At 40.9% G+C, this 18,711-nt stretch overlaps 1 protein-coding gene across 11 annotated transcripts in view; it reads right to left on the bottom strand.

The window, feature by feature from the left end:
- The window catches only part of STARD13 (StAR related lipid transfer domain containing 13), a 512,105-nt gene that overhangs the window by 75,110 nt on the left and 418,284 nt on the right, over window positions 1-18,711 (bottom strand). The window contains exon 1 of one of the 11 annotated variants that reach the window (XM_027588199.2): window positions 9,339-9,589. The exons of the other annotated variants lie outside the window; for them this stretch is intronic. Coding sequence (XP_027444000.1) covers window positions 9,339-9,402 — 64 coding nt within the window. The 5' untranslated portion in view covers window positions 9,403-9,589. Of the gene's footprint in view, window positions 1-9,338; window positions 9,590-18,711 lie in introns of those variants that run through there. 11 annotated transcript variants of the gene reach the window in all.

The following is an 18,711-nucleotide window of genomic DNA, read 5'->3' as shown; positions in this document are numbered from 1 at the left end:
ACCAAAGCTAATGACTACCAGTTCAAGGCTTTGTGCATTTAATTTCTCAGCAATTGTAACACGTGGATCAATTGAAACTAGTGTTTTTGCTTCATTTAGTCCCAGGAAAAGCTGTGTACAACTCAAGCGTGATTTTATTATCTGACTATATAAAAAAACTTGAGAGTGTATGCGTGTGTGTACTTTTTATTTTTAAATATTTATCAGGAAATATTCACTGGGATGAAATATTTACTGAGAATTTTTCAAAGCGTCTTTGCCAGTTTTCTGGAACGTTTTCTACTTGTCTGCAATGGCATTCATTCTGTGAATGATTTTCTAAACATACATCACCTGTCTCAGAAAATTAGGGCCAGATTTAAGAAATTATGTTTTTATTAGGTTTTCAGCTATGGATTCATTTTTTCCCCCCTCCGTGTTCTTCAAAGCCAAAGGGAGCACTGAGCTCAGAGGTTTGCTCTTTAAGCATTGGGATTTTAATTTTGCAAGTCATTAGTAGACACTAACATTACATATCTCCTACAGAAAGCAATTTAAAACAGGTTAGGTCATTAAAATAGCTTTACTGATTTGGGAGGGAAGGGATTAAGATTTACACTGAAGGGGTGGGAAAAAACTTATATACTGGAGCCCCCCTTTTCCATCAGATACAGTGATACATTAATGACTGTCCAACCACATGGCATACTGATATTAAAGTCAATCAAAGCATCCCATAAATATACCACAAATGCAATCAAATAGATTTAAAAAGAAGTTATATAAACTATAAAGAGTTTTAAAAGTTTAAAACATAACAAAAGTTTTAAAATCTTGAATAGGGGCGCCTGGGTGGCTCAGTCGTTAAGCAGCTGCCTTCGGCTCAGATCATGATCCCAGAGTCCTGGGATCGAGTCCCACATCAGGCTCCCTGCTCGGCGGGAAGCCTGCTTCTCCCTCTCCCACTCCTCCTGCTTGTGTTCCTGCTCTCGCTGTCTCTGTCAAACAAATAAATAAAATCTTTTAAAAAAATAAAATAAAATCTTGAATAGTTTACTATGTATAGCAAATAACTTGTAATTTTAAAGAACTCTGGGCCTTAATAATTTTTGTCACAAAACCTTAAACTTCAGATTTTAAGTTTAAGAACACAGTAGGAAATAGCAGAAGAATGTGTCATGCAAACACACAAGCACTTCTAAATACGGGTTCAGGTAGTTCTACCTTATAAAATATAAATATAATTTAATTACCTGACTAGCTCTGGGCATATAACAATTTTTATTAATTGTAGTCAATAATATGGTCTTGACCTAGATGCTTGCCCAAATAGTCACTGAATTAAGGTATAAAAGGGTTATTTCCCTTATGAACAGACTTGAATAAGAAATTAATGTGACCAAAAATCCCCTCTTAAATGAAACCTAACAGAAAAGCAGCAAAATCTAAATGTAAGATTTGAAACACCTGAAAGAAAAAAAGGAAGGAAAAAAAAGAAAAATCACCACAGTTCTATCATCTAGATATTGATGAACATTTTGCTGGCAAATAGTCTCTCCTTCTTTTATTATGAAGATGTGTATGTGTATCTAGGCTAAATATACTATATATTTTACATAATCTTTAAATAAAATTATAATCTGCATTTCCACTTGACAACGTCTTTTGAACCTCTTTCCAAGCCAACTGATTTCCTTTTCAATCATTCTAGATGGCTGAAAAACATCCCCCCTGCCATAACTTTAAAAAGCATCTTCTTGTATCAATTCAGATGTCATAATCATGGGTTAAAAATAATAAATTCAGTTCTCTGGAGGCTTTTGCTCTAAAGAAAGAATTTTGCCAGAACGTGCATCCTGGTGAATGTATTTCAGGGAGTACTTCTGGGTTGACATTTCTCATGTTATTTTACATTCTGGATTAAGACCCATCTCATATGGTTTTGATTTATATTCTCAGCAGACTTCAAAAAGGAAATTCCAAGTGGAAGTTTATTCATACACCAGAACTATGTTTAAATGATGCTACAGGGATGTCTTAAACTAACACAAGTCAGGAAGTTCAAAGTTAAGGTTAGATCTTGGACCATGTTCCCACCTCTTCCTTCTTGGTATTTGGAGAGTGGAGATTTTATGAAACGGCTGTTCCATTTGTCTTTGACCTCTGCATATGTATTTAGATAATTTCAAAGATGCTTTTCAAAACTTTATGTCATAAACTGGTATTTTCAAAAGGGTGTTGCTGAAGTTTCGAGGTTACACTTACAAAACAAAATAAAACAAGACAAATACACTAGACCAAATAGAGCAAAACTCCCCCTCTTGTTTTAATGACTAGATGAATATTTGGAGTCCACATGACTGTCCCAATCCTTTAAATAATCAAGAGCAAAATGTGACCCAAATTTCTAAACTAGCAAATCCACTAAGAGTGCCTCTCTTTAGAACAAAACAGGTTTATTTTTGTGCAGGGTTAATGTTATTTCTTTAAAGGGGAGTTTAAAATGAAGACACAGGGGCGCCTGGGTGGCTCAGTCGGTTAAATGTCTTCCTTTGGCTCAGGTCATGATCCCAGGGTCCTGAGATGGAGTCCTGAATCGGGGTCCCTGCTCAGTGGAGAGCCTGCTTCTCCCTCTCCCTCTGCCCATCCCCTCCCCCCGCTGCCCACCCCTGCTCGTGTGCACTCTCTCTCTCAAATAAAATCTTTAAAAAAAAAATGAAGATATATTCTAATTTCATTTTGTTCTAATGGCATATCTATTAAACAAAACTCATTTCGTCTTCTGTTGAGTACGTATACTGTTTTATGAATTAACTTTCTAAAAAGAGCCTGTCGATTTGTTTAGAAAACATCCCTTTATTTGAGGGCATACAGGGACTGTTATAGTAACAGTACTATGGCATAAAGTTCTAGAGGCAAGGGCTGAGTTCAAGTCCTAGCTCTACCTCTGATTACCTTCACGGCCTTCGATAGGTTAACTTCAGCATGCCTCAGTTTCCTCATCTATAAAATGGGAATAAACAACAGTACCTACTTCAGAGTGTTGTTGCAAGGGTGAAATGAATTGTTAGCCGTGTTTGCTACTAGTACAGTGGAGTTGCTTATTGTTCCTTTCCTACAATAGAAAATAGTGGTTCCAATGGCTTCTGATGCTCTCCACTCAGCTTTTTCATTTGGCCTTCAGAAGTAGAAGATGTTTGTGTTACCGGTTTATTCAGTAGACATCTGCGGGGTGCCCAGGATTTGAAAAGCTTGCGGTTAGGCACTGTAGGCAGCGTCCTGCCCCAAAGCCAAGCAGAGAAGACAAAGACACATCCAGGAATCACTACTCCCCAAAAAGCAAAAGCCTCCCGGAGCAGGATAAAGTCCTACAAGGCTCAGAGCAAGAGGGGGTATTTCAGATAAAGTGACCGGGACAAACTTAGCAGATCAGATGAGATTTGAGGCAGAAGATGGTTGGCTAACTGGTTCTGCCCATAGCAATCCCTCTTCTGCCCACCAACTGCTTTTGAAGCCGGGATTCCTGTGAATTTGGGTTTTTCTGGAATAGAAGCTTACGCTCCTTCATCTGTGTCTGCAGGAGGGCTTTGGGGCCAAATGCAGCCCTGTCCCCTACATCCAGATCCTCCTTATGACAGGAATCTAATAGGCAATTAGTTTTTTACATTCTGTGAAAGATTTTGTTCTACTCTTTCGGTTAAATAATGCTGTATCGCAGGAAGCCATGCTTCACACAATATGATGCTGTTTAACAAGAGGTAATGAGAGTCACAAATGAAATCTGACACTTTGAAAATGGAACTAAGGGCTTCCTCAGGCTGTTTCTTTTAGGATATCAACACCAGGTTGGGGAAGACAGTCTGGTGATTAGACTTTATGAGGTGCTTACCAGTTAATAAGTAAAATATTAGCAATAACTTGCTTGATATGGGAGGATTTCAAGGGCAAAGACGTGTTTAAACATACCAACCACATCAGAACCTTGGGAAAGAAATCTGTATCAGATGTGTAGTCTTCACTAAGTCTTCTGAAGGAAATGCCTTCAGAAGATTATTTTTCCATGTTATGAGAAATAAACTGAACAAATAAGTAAATTGTTAGCAAGGGATATAGGCTTTCTGGGGAGTAATATCTGGGAAAAGTTGAGGGTTAAAGTGGATCCCAAGGTCATTGACCTCAAGAGGTCAGGAGTCTCCCAGATAGGCTTCCTGTCAAGGTCATTCCCATTATTAAAAACATCCCAGGTGTCTACACAGGGATCCACTTTGTGAGGAGGCAATCAGGAAAATAATCAAAATACCATTAAAATATGTGTGTGTGTGTTTTAATTGAGATGAAGTTTGTCTTGCCTAGACTAATGCATGAAGTAGGGGTTCTTCACCTGGGGTTTTTAGATAGAACTCAGAGGCATGGGAACTCCCTTGAAGGCAAATATTGTTATATAGGTGCTTTACTTGCTGAGATTATGTAGCTTTTATTAAGTTCTCTGATTCACTTATTCTCTCACTAAGGTATTCACATTTAGCCCAAGGAGAAAACTTTATGCACTGGGTTTATAAAAGGGTCAGGTTTTTCCTGCCTTGTTCCCTGTGGGCAATCAATTTTTGATTTTGGCACTTAAAGAGATAAATGACCTCTCTCTCTCTCTCTACCCCACCCCCCAACACACACAGGCACACAAATATATATACAGGTGCATATACATTCTGTAAACATGTCATAGGTAAAACTGCAAGTATCCTTAAATAAATATGTAGATTTTTGTATCCTCTGAAATTATGACATTGCAGGTACACATCTCCAGATTGGAAAACAGGTTGCATCTTTGCCTGTCCAGTTCTTAGCCCAGAGCCTTGCAAATGAATGTTGGCTGAAAGAGCGAATGGGTATACGAAGAGGAAAATATTTATAGCTTTTAATATTTATAGGCCAATAAACACCTAAAATACATTTGGATATTCAGGCCCCTCCAAACTCCCCAGGCTATTGTAAACATGGGAAGATATATTGTGGAAGTAGCTTGCAAACTGTAAATCCCTATATGAAAATAAGGTAAGGGGCACCTGGACGACTCGGTTGGTTAAACGTCCGAGTCTTGGTTTTGGCTCAGGTCCTGATCTCAGGGTTGTGAGACTGAGCCCTGAGTGCTGCTGCTCAGCACAGTCTCCTTGAGATTCCCCTTCCTCGCCTTCTACCCCTCCCCCACCCTGCATGCTCACACTCGTGAGTGCTCTCTCGTTCTCTCTCAAATAAAAAAATAAATAAAAATAAAATAAGGTAATATTATTCTTCTAGCTGTGATTCTGCCCCTGGGAGGCCAGTCCCCAGATACCCTTGGGGAGCAAGGTCTCTGTAGCTTTTGATGGTGCCTGTGTTTTCTGAAGGACAGGACATTTGATGTTGTCCCATTCCTAACAGGAAGAGCCCTTTCTGCCGGCTCTGACCCCCTTTCCCTTCCCTCTGTATGGAATCCTTGGGAATCCCAAGGGCACAGATGACTGCAAGATTTGGTCTTGAAAAATTAACATCAAGAAAAGATCTTCCTGTTTTCTCCCAGAGGAATGACTCTCCCTTTTTAAGATCATCAAACCTGATTGGTACATATTCATACTTGAGAAGAATCAGACACAACCACAGGAAATGAATATCATAGGACTTTCAAATGTTTTACAGCTATCTTTAGTAAGAAATATACTTTATATAGTTGTTAACATGAACACACTTGCATGTGTGAACACACACAGAGACTGAAACAAAGTTTCACAAAACAGTAGTTATACTTTATATACATGCAATGCCATCTGACATTTTCTTTTCTGGTTTTCTTTTATTGAAAACTGCTGGGGATACCCACTAACTGACTTCATGACACCCCTCCATTTAAAGAACACGGTCTTAGATGACACTCTGTTATTTGAGAAGCATCTGGTTAAATAAATGAATAAATTGAACACAGTTCGAAGAATCTGACACCCTGAGGTCTTCTAGACTCCTTCCCCTCCTGCATCCCCCATATTTTCACAACAAAATCTCAAGACTGGCTCAATTTCTTTCTTAAATGTGTTTTTCTAATTCCTATTCTCCCACTTGCGTTCCTTCCGCCTTGGTGGAGAGCCTTATCACACCCCTAGGACCTACTGCAACAGACCTCCTAAAGGATCTCACTCCTTCAGTTCTTGCCTTCCAAAATCTCTCTTCGATGTAAGCCCGGTCATTCCCCTTAAGACTCCTTTGTGCCTCCCTGTCACCCACAGAATAAAGTGGCCGCCCACCCTCCCACTCTTCCGGCCACGGTGCCCTGCCTCACCTGGCCTCTGCCTGCTTCTGGGGGCCGATGGCCCACGTTAGGCTCAGTTGTGCGGAAGTGCCTGGGCTGGCCAGTCCCACGGTGCTGGTTCACTTCCCACGCTGTGCTGAGGCTGTTTCCTCCCTTCGCCTTTCACGTTCCTCCTCTTTCTTGTTCTCCTGCCTTACTTTGACTTGTCTTCTATCAAGATTCAGCTAGGACCTCACCTTCTGAATCCCAGGTTAGCCTGCTCTTCTCTGGACTTCGTTAATCTCTTATGATTCTTACGAGATTAGCCTAAAATGTTCCTGTTACACATCTGTCTCCCCATGAGAGTACAAGCTCTTCAAGAGCAGAGGTAGCCCGATTCATTTTTGGGCATCTCTAGAGTCTGGCCAAACCCTTGGAACCCTGTGCTCAGGGCATGCCCAACTGCAGGGAAGCGAGAAGTGCCGCTTCTGCTTCACGTACCCCCGGGGTGGCCATCTTTCACTGACCTTGCTCTGCATTAATCCCCAACCAGGATGGTCCGAGGCTCCTATTTATTCCCAGCACAGGACCTCCAGATTAGCGCTGGTCAGAGGTCTCTGGCGAAGGTACCTGTGCCCCCTGAAAACGCTTTCCTGCTTTTTTCTTCCTTTCCTGGCTTGACTGAAGGAGGCCGAGGGGCACACGCTGGGTTTTCATGGCTTTCTGTTCCACTCCATTTGAGAAGTCTGCTGTTCTTATTCCTGGGGCAGAGGGTGGGCTGAGTGCCAGCCCTAGTCTCAATCAGTAACAAATCAATGACAGGAAATCTCACGCAGCTTAGAGGCCTTCCAGATGTGGATTTGGAATCGTGTTGGGAAGTCAGATTTGGTCCAGAGTCACTTTCAATCTGGAAGACTCTGGGAGGGGACGGAGATGTTCTGCTAATGAGCAAAAAGGGTTAGGTCTCCTCACGAACAGATCTGAGATCTCGTTCAGTCTGGACCACCCAAATTTCCCTGGATATGCCCCGGAGGAAACCCAACTCCCCGAGGCTACCCCAATCACACCTCCAAAGGAATCATCCAGCTAGTCCTTAATGGCACCCCTGGGGAAGTGGGTCCACTTTTAATTAGGGCAGATTAATGCCTCTCTTTAAGCATCACCACACTCAGCTCTGATGACGACTTTGGTTCTCAGGGGCAGAGGGAAAATGTGTGACATACTGGGGTGACTTCCTTTGGGCATTAGATTTAGTTGGGTCTGCTAGAAAGCCCTCCCCTTTACTATTCTTCAAGGTTCTCTTTCCTTGAAGGTGTAGCTTGTTGGGCACCTCCTCCAAGAAGTCTTCCCTGAACATTTCTAACACTTATGGTCTCCACTACTCCACGATTCCTGGCCATCTTGAATTGTTATTTGACCTGTCGAATGTAACCATGACTTCCATCTATTTATAGACTTACAGTCTCAGCAGAGTGAATTTGTAAATAGTAGGGGCTCAATATAGGTTTGTGATGATTGTGGCTGTTAGGGCTACTGTTAATAATTAACATAAAAATAAGCCTGTATATGGGCTGCTGCTGATGATTGAAAGACCTCATTCATTTCTAGAGCTAGGAGAGTAGACAGACCTGGCGGAAAGCAATGAATGACTTTAATGGATAAAGGGAAGGCAGGAACAGGTAAGGGAAAGGAGACAGCAAGCCGAGACCAAAAGCTTTTCAGAAAGGCAGTGTGGCAGTGGAGAGCCGCATGGAGAGGACAGGCTTACTGGAGCGGTCCCTGAGCAAACTGTGTTGCCATCTTAAAGTCTCAGTTTCCCATCTGCGAAATGTGCACAACGTCATCTATACCCTTCAGAGCAGCTGTTAAGGCTATGAACAGAAACTCCCCAACAAGCAAGGCCAATTCCTTTACTGCTGCAATCCTGGCCCCTGGCACAGGGCTTTGGATTTCACGTTGTGTTTACATTTGCTGAACAAAATGAACTATGTGACTTGTCCAGGAGCAGGCACTTAAAAACTGGAGCTATTATTATTGACTAAAATGAACAGTTTTCACGTTTTTTCCACTGATGCACTCCAATGGCAGAAAAAAATAAAACAGATACCCCCAATGGATTTATTTGACATTTCCGCCCATAGAGAGGAAGAACATAACATGCCCATACTTGTTTTAAAACAATAAAACCTTCGCTCAAATTTTAAGAAAACTGATGCCCTAAGAATATGTACCACCCTCTGGCTTCTTACCCTGCTGGACATTCTGCCAGGCTGCAGAGGCTTGGGTGTACATTTAAAAAGAGAAATCTCATTTTTAGAGAGGTGGTTTATTATTACTGTTTACTAACAACCCCCCTGAACATTAGAAAATGTGAGGTTCGGGCAATTCTAAGTGCACTCAAGCTACAGGAAGGTGAAGTTGGACCCGGAGCCTGACTGAAAGGCACAGGAGACGCACAGGCCACGCAGAGCTGACTGTCGGCCAGGTTTAAGATCACAGGATGGAGGCAGAGTCTCTGCTCGGCAACATAAAGTGCTGGCTTAGAAACAAAAGGACCTCCTTAGCTATATTTCCATTATACAGCAGGAGATCTTATGTTCTGATGGCAACTTGTGCATTTTATTCAGGAACGCACCCCACGTCCTGCAAAGGTAGCCTCAGAGATGGAACCCAGACTTCATCCCTCATCTAAAAATTGGCGTGGCTCTCAGATGGCCCCAAAATAAAATCCCAATGTCTGGGGACAGTCTACAGTTCTTGAGTTCCACGTGGGTCCCTGGCATGTCTGTCTGTGTCTCAACTGGCAACAGTGCCAGAGACACCAGGGGTACTGAACACCTCGTGGCTCCCTAAAACAGCCACCTCACCCCACTCCCATCTGCTGCTCCCTGTAGGAACTTGGCCTGTGTTTGCCATGATTTTCTCCCCCTTAATCTGACTAGCTAATTCTTCTTCCCCCCTCTATCTCTGTAATTCTCAGCTCTAGTTTTACCTTCTCTGCAAAGTCCTTCCTGCGAAGACCATCTGCTCCTGGCACCCACGTGAGAAAGGCTGGCCCCATCACGTGTCTGCACCCACCCTGTGCTTCCCGCCCAGCACTTACCCGTCACTGGGATTTTCACTTTACTCTGCTCTCCTGTTTCCCTCCGCCAGCATTGTCTTCGCATATCCCGCACCAACCAAGGGGCTCGGTGAACGTTTGCGTGGCAAACGGAGGAAGCTTCCAGTACAGAGGCTCAAAGAACTTTATAGAGCAAGGAGTAAAAAATAGTCCTCTCTAATGCTTCCGGCCACTGACAGTAGAGAAGAACCTCACTGCTCCCCAGTGACCTGTGAAGCATCAGGGAAGATTCCAAACCTCCACACTTCCTTTGCTCATTGTTTTCATTCACATTAAAAAGGAACACCATGGATTTGCATCACCGCCTCAAAATAAAGTCACGGGGAGAAAGGATTCCATTTGGAACAGAAAGAACCGCCCATTTTCTAAAGTATCAAACCCCTCAGTATAACTGAAATGTAAGGTGGAGCGTGTCCCACTTACTCACATTATCAACAGAGTCTTTGAGTAGCAAACACAACTCTCTACCCATAAAGAACCGGCTCAAGAGTTACATTATGATTCCCATGGTTAATCTTTTATTTGAAATTTCCAAATCTTTCCTTACATGCCCTTTAAGAAGATGAACTGTGTTTTTGAAACATTCCACAGTTGACTACAAATAGCAAAGACGATGTTTCTAAAGGACTTCCTCCTTCTTGGTGCAGAGTACCCTCATAGCACCATGCAGGTAGTGATGGACCCATGTTCATAACCTTGTTCAAATTTTACTCCTGTCTTCTTTGTCAAGTGTGGTTTCTATTTATAGTCTAAACAGTATATTATTTAGATAGCCTACCACCTCACTTATTTCCTAACACAATAATGGTATCATCAAATTTAGAGTATTTAAAATTAATAATCCCCAAAGAGCAAAAACAAAAACAAAAAAACTATACGTCTTCAGTTTATTGAATTCTAGGTTTTGTAATTCTCTTTGGCATAATGGTTTCTATTAGCAAAACCCAGATTGCACTAAATTGCGGATAAACTCTGCCAGAAGCCTCCTCTATGAAATTCTGCTTCAGGGATTTACAACCATTCTCCTTAGGCTTCATATTGATAACTCTTTGTTCCCAGTCAGGCTGTGAAAACAGACGGGGAAGAATTCACAGCAGAGCTTTGAGATGCTTGTCTGGGAAAGTGGGGGAGTCTCACTCTTGCTGATGTCATGGTCATTTCTGAAATTCCAGGCCTGGCCACTCTCCCATCTGGGCTATTTTTCTAATCTGGAATTCTCTCTCCCAGCCTTCCCTCACTACCCACTCACCTGACTCCTGGGGGAACCATGAGTCACTTCCTGTCCTTTAAGCTTGTGGCTAAACTTCCCCTTCTGAGCCTTGGCCTGGGGGTGTGATAAGGGGCACTGGGAGGAAGGGGGTTGCCTGGAAGGCAGGCAGAAGGGAGACAAGAGTCCCACCCTGTCCATATTAGAGAGTGAGTTGCTGAGGACTGCTAACTCTCAATTTTTTTTTTTAGGAGATAATTACTAGCATCACAGTATTGACCTGACTTGGGCATTTTTTTAAGAGTTTATTTATCTCCTGATTCCACTCTTCACCTCTCCACTGCTTATTTGCAACTTCAGAAAGGAAGGCGGGTAAAATAAATAAAAAGCAACTTCCTCAACCTTATATTCCTGGAAAGTGTGACTGGGCAAATCTGGGACCTAATTAAAAATAAGTGGTCAGACGGGCATATATTTCATTGAGGCTGGCATCCTTATTTGTCACTAATATTAATAAATTGGATCTAGTACATGAGTCTTAGCTTTCCAGGTCAGTTTTTAATAAAAGGATATTTTTACTATGATATTTTTTAAATTAAGTTTTTTAAAAATAACATTGTGGAGGGACACTAAGTATGTATTTCACAAACCTGTGGGTGGCCTATGAATGCCAGCCTCCCTTGGAGGGAGGCCATGGGGAGAAGTTCTGTGCAAAGATATGTGATCACTCACATACCCTATGATCTATCACCCCTTCACCTTCTCTATCCATGAGTGGTTGTGCCAATGGCCAGGTGACCTCAGGACCTCAGAAGCTCCATGTTGAGGTGGGGGGAGATCAGTCGGTCTAGATCTGGGAGTAGAGCATCTTGTCCCGGTGTGAATGGGAAACAAACTTTTAGCTGGTTGTCATGATAATATTTTGAGGACAGGGACTTCTGCCTTATTTGATGTTGAATCGCAATGGCCACCTTAGGCCCAGAAAAGAGTAGGTACATAGCCAATATTTATGGAATAATGAATGTTGAATGAGTCCAAAGAATATGCACATGAGAAATCAAAGTGCACACAGAGAGTTAATTCTGAGAAAAATTTCTGAGGATCCTTTGCTATTATGTGCGCGCACACACACGTGCACGTGCACATGAACACACACACTCAACCTCCCTCTAAACATACTTAAAGCTCTTGTAGTTTTTTGTCCACTTTTGTTTTCATGGAAACCATCCAACTTTCAATACACACCACACTAAGATACATTGTGAAACAGTTTCTTTTGAAAAAGATTCAATTCCAGCCCCCTCACCCCTGCCCCTGAAAATAAAGCCCATCCCAGTTGACCCAACAGGTTTATTTCACTGCTCATCAGTTTTAGAGAATCAAATATGTTTCAAAAACAGTTTGGAGTTATCCAGACTTTAATGGCAGATCCCCCAAGGGGATACTGACTGGTGGGTGGGTTTCCTTGTTCAGAGTTCCCTTCATGAAGAAACTTCTTGCCCCTATCAGACTCCTCGGTGAAAATGACAAATGGTTGGATACTTTGCCTTGATAACAGAACCCACAAGTCCCTTATACATTTGTATTTCTTTTCTTTTTTTTTTTTAAGATTTTATTTATTTATTTGACAGAGATAGCAAGAGAGGGAACACAAGCAGGGGGAGTGGGAGAGGGAGAAGCAGGGAGCCAGATGCAGGGCTCCATCCCAGGACCCTGGGATCATGACCTGAGCTGAAGGCAGACGCTTAACGACTGAGCCACCCAGGCGCCCCCATTTGTACTTATTTTCTGACTAAAGTTGATTTCTAGGCTAAAGGCTATGAAGTGGCATTTGTTGTTTCCTTTTTAAACTAATTGTGGCTAGATCCTGGAACTATATGCTTAGTGTCTGTTGGGGTAAGTCAATAACAATTCCACACCTTGTATTTATACTTCTTTTTGTCATTTAAAAATGTTTTGTTTCCTTTCTTTTTACGGTCTAAAAAGTAACATGAGGGATAGCTTGAAATAAAATCATAAGAGTTACAAATCAAAACTTTAGAAAATTCTTTTGTATATTGGCAAGAATTGATATATAAAGTGGTTGAAATCTCCAAGGTGGCTGTATCTTCTAACACTAGTATTAAAAGGCTAGTTATAAGAAAGAGGCAAGGAGGAAGTGCGAATGGAAGGAAGGAAGAAGGAGGGAAGGAAGGAAGGTGGAAAGAAGGAAGGAAGGAAGGAAGGAAGGAAGAGAGGGAGGGAGAAAGGGAGGGATGGAGATAGGATGGACTCCAACAATAAGTCATCTTGTCAGATTACCTAAACAAATCTCTGGCTGGTGCCCATAGAGTTAATCTAGCACTAGTACTCCAGGACACTTCTATTTGGTTATCTGGTTGCTATATATGAACTTCCTTCTAACAAAGAAGGAACCTGCTGCTCACCTTTCCTGCTGTATGTTGGCGCCCTTATGATGGACAGTGCCCAGTTTGTAGCTGTTTCTCAAATCAGAAACTTGGACACATTTCTCAGTTTCACCTTTCTAAATACATTCTTTTTGCTTGGCTCAATCCATCTCCCATCTACAAGACGGTTCTCTGCACCCTTTACTCCTGGTCGTTGTCCTGGCCTGGGTATTCTGGATTTCTAGCAGGAGTTCAAGAAAAGTCACTGATGGAAGTCTCACCTCACTTTCAACTTGAATCCACCTTAAATCATTTGAACTACTATTGCACAGATGATGATCCCAAATCTAACTCTAGATTTATGTTTATTTTAAAACTTAGCTTCCTAAACCCCTCTGGGGAAAAACAACCTTCTCACTGTACTAGGTACCATGTGATCACCTAGCAAGTTCACATTAACTGATGAATAAATATTTGGCTAAAGTTCATTATGGTTAATGAATGCCTGTTTGGGCTTTATTTTGTCCTGAACCTGGTTTATTTCAAAAATATCTTAAGGATTTACTGAGATAGGCATGAAAGCAAAACTCTAAATGCTTTTAAGCCTGTGGCTCTTAGCACCACCACCGTGATAGACCAAAAACAAAGGGCATACAGTTGAAACACTGCACCCATTTCTCCATGTGCCCACTATAAATTATATACTCTTTAAAAAAAAAAAATCCAAGAATTCAAAAGAAACAAACAAAAAAGCAGTGTTACTCCTATGCATTTTTTTCTAGAATATTTTTATTTTATCCCTCAGAGTCTTCTCCCAACATGTCCCAATGCTCATTTGAATACAATTTTCAATGGGAAACAGCATGTCAAACCTTCCAAACAGGCAGAAAACGATCCCCTAATACCATGGCAGAGGGTATTCAGCTATTGGCAGAAGAAAATGGCTTCACTGCCTTAGTAATGAAATTAGTAGGAATAATATAACAATTTCTCCTCACACACAAATATGGCTAGGATCATACCTAAAACCCCCTGGCTTCTAACATGAAAAAGGAGAGGAGGGGGAATTGAACTTGGATTGTACAGTCACCTCTGTACACACCATCAAGACTGCAGAGAAAGGACTGTTAACTGCTAAGTTTCAACACTAAGAAAGTCAGGTTTCCAAAAAGACTTTGGAACTTTGTAAACAATTCGAAAGGTATATTTATTTTAGTAAGTTATGACACAAACAGGTACTAAAGTGAAGTCACCACGTAAAAACAAAACAAAAAAACCAAAACCTCCCAAAAAACAAACTGTTCACACGATTTTCAGCTTTTTAAGTGTATTTTTCTAGGGGAAGCTTTAATGATTGGCCCACAGTGGGTTATTAGATAGTAAGCAAAGTCATTTCTGAATGCTTTTAATTTAACAAACTATTTGCTTGGTTATAGTCCATCTATTGCTGTTACCAAGAGGTTTATACATATTCCCTTTTAATTCTTTTTTTTCAGGAAAAAAACAGGAAAGAAATGTGCATATTAGAAATATATTAGAAATTAGGGGGGAGAAAAGAGAGCCTGCAGAGGGCAGAGGCTTTTATAGAACAATCTGTTGCTCCAAAGGAGAGTCAAGAGATGCCCAGTGAAACCATCAAAGTGACCAGCTAGCTGTGTGACCCCGAGCAGCACTTTAACCTCCCCGATCCCAGGCTTTTCGCCAGTAAAACGAGGCCTCTTTTAGAGTCTTTTAATGCTCTAAAATCCCATGATTTGAAAGATAAAATGTTATGTTGACACTCTGAAATCTGTGAGAGCAATGCCATTTTGGAACAATGTCACAGGACTCCAGAGAAGATAAACCGTACCTAGGTTCTGGCTACATGATTGTAGACAAGAGCCACACCCATGCTCACTGAATCCAAGAAACCCATATGAATGTTGTAGGAAAGTTAAGGTCAGTCTACACTTTGTTGCTAGGAAAGCATTGTTGACGAGCTCTAATCCAAATGGTTTATATGATTTCATATTGTGGTCTCTGACATAGCAAGAGAAACATCCCGAGAAAACACAGTCTCAGCTGCTGTGTCTTTGTCCCAGGCATCTTCCCCAACTGGCTCCTTTTTTTCAATTTTATTCTTAAATGCAACATTTTTGATTGCTCCCTTTTTTATAATCCAATTCTAACAAAGACAAGAAGACAGGATTCTGACTGGAGGGAGATGAATAAAAGTGCACTTTTTAAGGCAGCCAGTTATTATAAGACAATTATTAAAATGTCTGGGTAAATGACCTCATACTGCACTCAGCCTGCAAATCAGCCGGGCAATCGGCCCTTGCTGCATATGGCTTTGGACTGCTTTCTCTGAAATCAAGTTATAGGAATCTGTGAACTGAAGTCCTTTTTTCCAGCAGTTTCCACAGCACCTGACACAGTGTCAGGCACGTATCGGCAGGGTAAGGTTTGTTGGCAATTTGCTAAATAACTATTATGGAAAAGGGAAAAAAAAAAATTCTAGACCATGTGAAAGCCTCAGGCATTTTGTAGTTTGACTAGAGATAAACATTTGCTATAACAGGAATATTTACTAAACAGGGAATAAGCTACTTAGAGGCTAATTTGCTTCCATTATTCTTTAATTTGTTAATCATAATCATGTATACTTGTTATTGGAATTTGTTTTCCTAGAAATAAATATTATCACTAGAATACTGTAGGGGTTTCTTTTTTGTTTGTTTTTTTTGGAAGCACATTCAGAAATGTTCTCCCTGATATAAATTGCATAAGGAAGGCTTATAGGGCCCCAAAAGTCCATTTGATTCTTGTTTTAATTCTCTCATATGCCATTCAAATATTCTGCTAGAAAATAACTGCACTGTCATTGTTAATATCATGTGCTAGCCATGATGCTAAATGTGTTAGGCTTTTATATACAGTGACTCATTTAATCCTCATAACAACCTCTAAAAAGATATTATCTTCCCCATTTTATGGAGGAAGAAACTAAGGCTCAGGGAGGTTAAATAAGGTGTCACAGTCACACAGTAGCGATGCTATATGTCAAACCAAGGGTTTCTGCTCCAGTTCTAGTCCTCACTGACAACCATATGGGAATATGTAGAAAAAGAAAGCAAAGCGTTTCCACATCTTTTTGCAAGAAGGTCGGGTGTAAATTATACATAAATAAGCAACTAAAGAAGACAAAAATATCTACTCAGATAATTTCCCCATTTATTCATTCATACCTTAATCAGCCATTAAATGTGTATGTCACCACTGCACCAGACAACATGAGAGAGAGAAACAGAGGTCAACAGAGGCAGTGCTTAAACTCTGATGAAAATGAGGGTTGGTTAGTGATAAAAAAAGAGGAGAAAAAATGGATTATCATCAAGCAATATTTTCCCAAAGGTCTTGATTCCTTGTGGAATGTTCTAGGTGGAAACTCTAGGTTCCTGGCAAAGCGAGGGCTCTAAGAGCTGTGGAAGAGGTGGGGAGCAGTAAAATGAGGACAGCGTAGTAACAGTGTTGTTGTGGGACATAACCCAGACGAAGCGCAGCACTAAGCCCTTCACCCTCTGATCTCACGCCTCCCGCCATTTTGGAGAGGAACAGTAAGAAAGCGCACACACAACCAGTGACAGGGTTGGCGTTCACACCCGGATCCTTCGGAGCCTGAGCCTTCCACCTTTCCAGGACCCCACGCGGCTCAAAGTCCTCCTGCTGCAGGGTGTCCTCCACCGTTGCACAGAGCTTTTGGTAGGAAACAGGAAACCAAGAGAGGACCCGCGCGTGGGGGGTAGGGGGCGGGGAAGAGAGACAACAGGCATAGATCAGGAAAATGAATAGGGAGGTTTATCCAGCAAAATGAACTGTTAATTAAATTTAGCTATCTATCAGCTAAGTACTCTGTGGTTCCATGGTGATTATCAAGCCAGTCAGAATCTCAACTGGGACCTGATTACTAAATTTAATAGGATTATGCTTTTTTTTCCTCTCCGAACTGAAGCAAAAAAGTTCCTTTCAGCTGAGGTTTTCATGTTGTTGTTGTTTTTCTATTAGTAAGCAGTCCAGAATTATCCCAGAGACCTCAAAGATTGTTAGAACTCCTTTTCACTTATTTAGGGAAAAAGAGAATTCTTGCTTGGTAGAAGCAAGAACACAGAAACACGCTGGCTGTTCTTGCCTCAGTCTGGACTTAACATTCAATGAACTCAACTCAGCAGAAAAGCCACAGGAATGGGGCCATGAACACAGCCCATGCCTAATAACTGAATAGATAAATAAATAAAAATTTAATGACTTTCGAACCATAAATATACTTCACTTGTAAAAACAGGTATTACCTTAAAATTGCGTGTTAAATGAATTTTTGTAAATAGATCTGAATTTAAATATGGGCGGCTAGTTAATACTTCATTTTGGGAATACTCTGCTATGAAATCCAGTTTACTATGGAGACTAGCCTTTTCGCTTTAAAAAAGTGTGTTGGCTGAATCTTAACAAACAACCCTGACTTATGGATCTTGTGAATGCAGATTCTTTCATGGTAAGAATACATAAAGTAGGTTAACCAGCATTTGTTTTAGGCTTGGAAGTATATTTATATTTAAGCATCATATTTTAAAGTATTTAGCACAGAGTGAAATTGCTTTAACATAAACTAGATATAATCTGTCTGGTTGTTAATAGAAAACTTTTCAAAAGTCCATAATGTTTTGTTCGTTTGGGGCAGATCATAGGACAAATTCAAAATTGTGAAGAATTAAGATGGAAAAAAAAAATGGTTCTCAATTCCCAGATCTGGGCTTCTTTTGGAGAAAGTGAAAATGGATTATTATTTTTTTAATGATAAATGAATGATAAAGTACTCTTTAAAAAGGAAATTATGCATGCTGTTAGTCATCTTAAAAAATGACCATAGCTACTATAGAGACTTTGATTCACATTTGTCCTGGGGATACAGTCCCCTCTTGTATAAACACATATGCATACCAATATATTATGTGAACTGCAATCTTGTAGTGACTTCAAGGAAAAATTTGTTTTTATAAAAGAACTCATATTTTCCCATGCTTTGTTACTTCTTGTGCAAGAACTTTTATGAGATTCTAGTGAACTGTTTTATTTATTTTCCTTTGTTCTTCCCTTCTTCCTGGAAGAGAACATTATCTGGATGTAATCATGCTGAAGGAGAATACATTCTGATGAAGATGATTTAAATCAATGACCAATTAAGATGCCTAATCCTGCCACCACTTTGGGTATGGCAACTTCATTCTACTGGGTCAACACATTCATTTATTCTAATGTGGTCTACGTTCCCCCACGGCAAGAACGGCTATTTCAGTAACCTCCTATTTCATCTCTGCAGATTTGGCCACTCTCTGTAACTCAGCTGACTAAAGTTGAAGCTTGTAGCAATAGAAATACACTGTGTAAATCCCTGGCCCCCCTCATCAAAATCCCCAGAGACCATGTTTTGCTCTCAGCATACCAACCCATAACCCGCTAAATCGTTCACCGAAGTATCAGTAAGCCTGTCTGGTGTTCCAGCCACCTGGAGCTGACAAATATTTTCCTAATATGAGGGATGCCATAGCAACCAGATTTGTGGCGTGGATACAAACCAGGCATCGTGGGGCTACAGTTTAAGGTGGGAAGCAGACCTGCAGCACCCACAATAGTATTATTGTAAAGAGTGTCCCGAGAACTCAAAATTCAGTATTTGGGGGAACTAAGTTCTTTAGACACAAGGATGGAAATTACCCCAGACCCT

Source organism: Zalophus californianus, chromosome 3 (assembly GCF_009762305.2).
Source record: "Zalophus californianus isolate mZalCal1 chromosome 3, mZalCal1.pri.v2, whole genome shotgun sequence".
Taxonomy (NCBI): Eukaryota; Metazoa; Chordata; class Mammalia; order Carnivora; family Otariidae; genus Zalophus; species Zalophus californianus.
The sequence above is the reverse complement of the archived record's forward strand: the minus strand, read 5'-3'. Positions and strand labels throughout refer to the sequence as shown.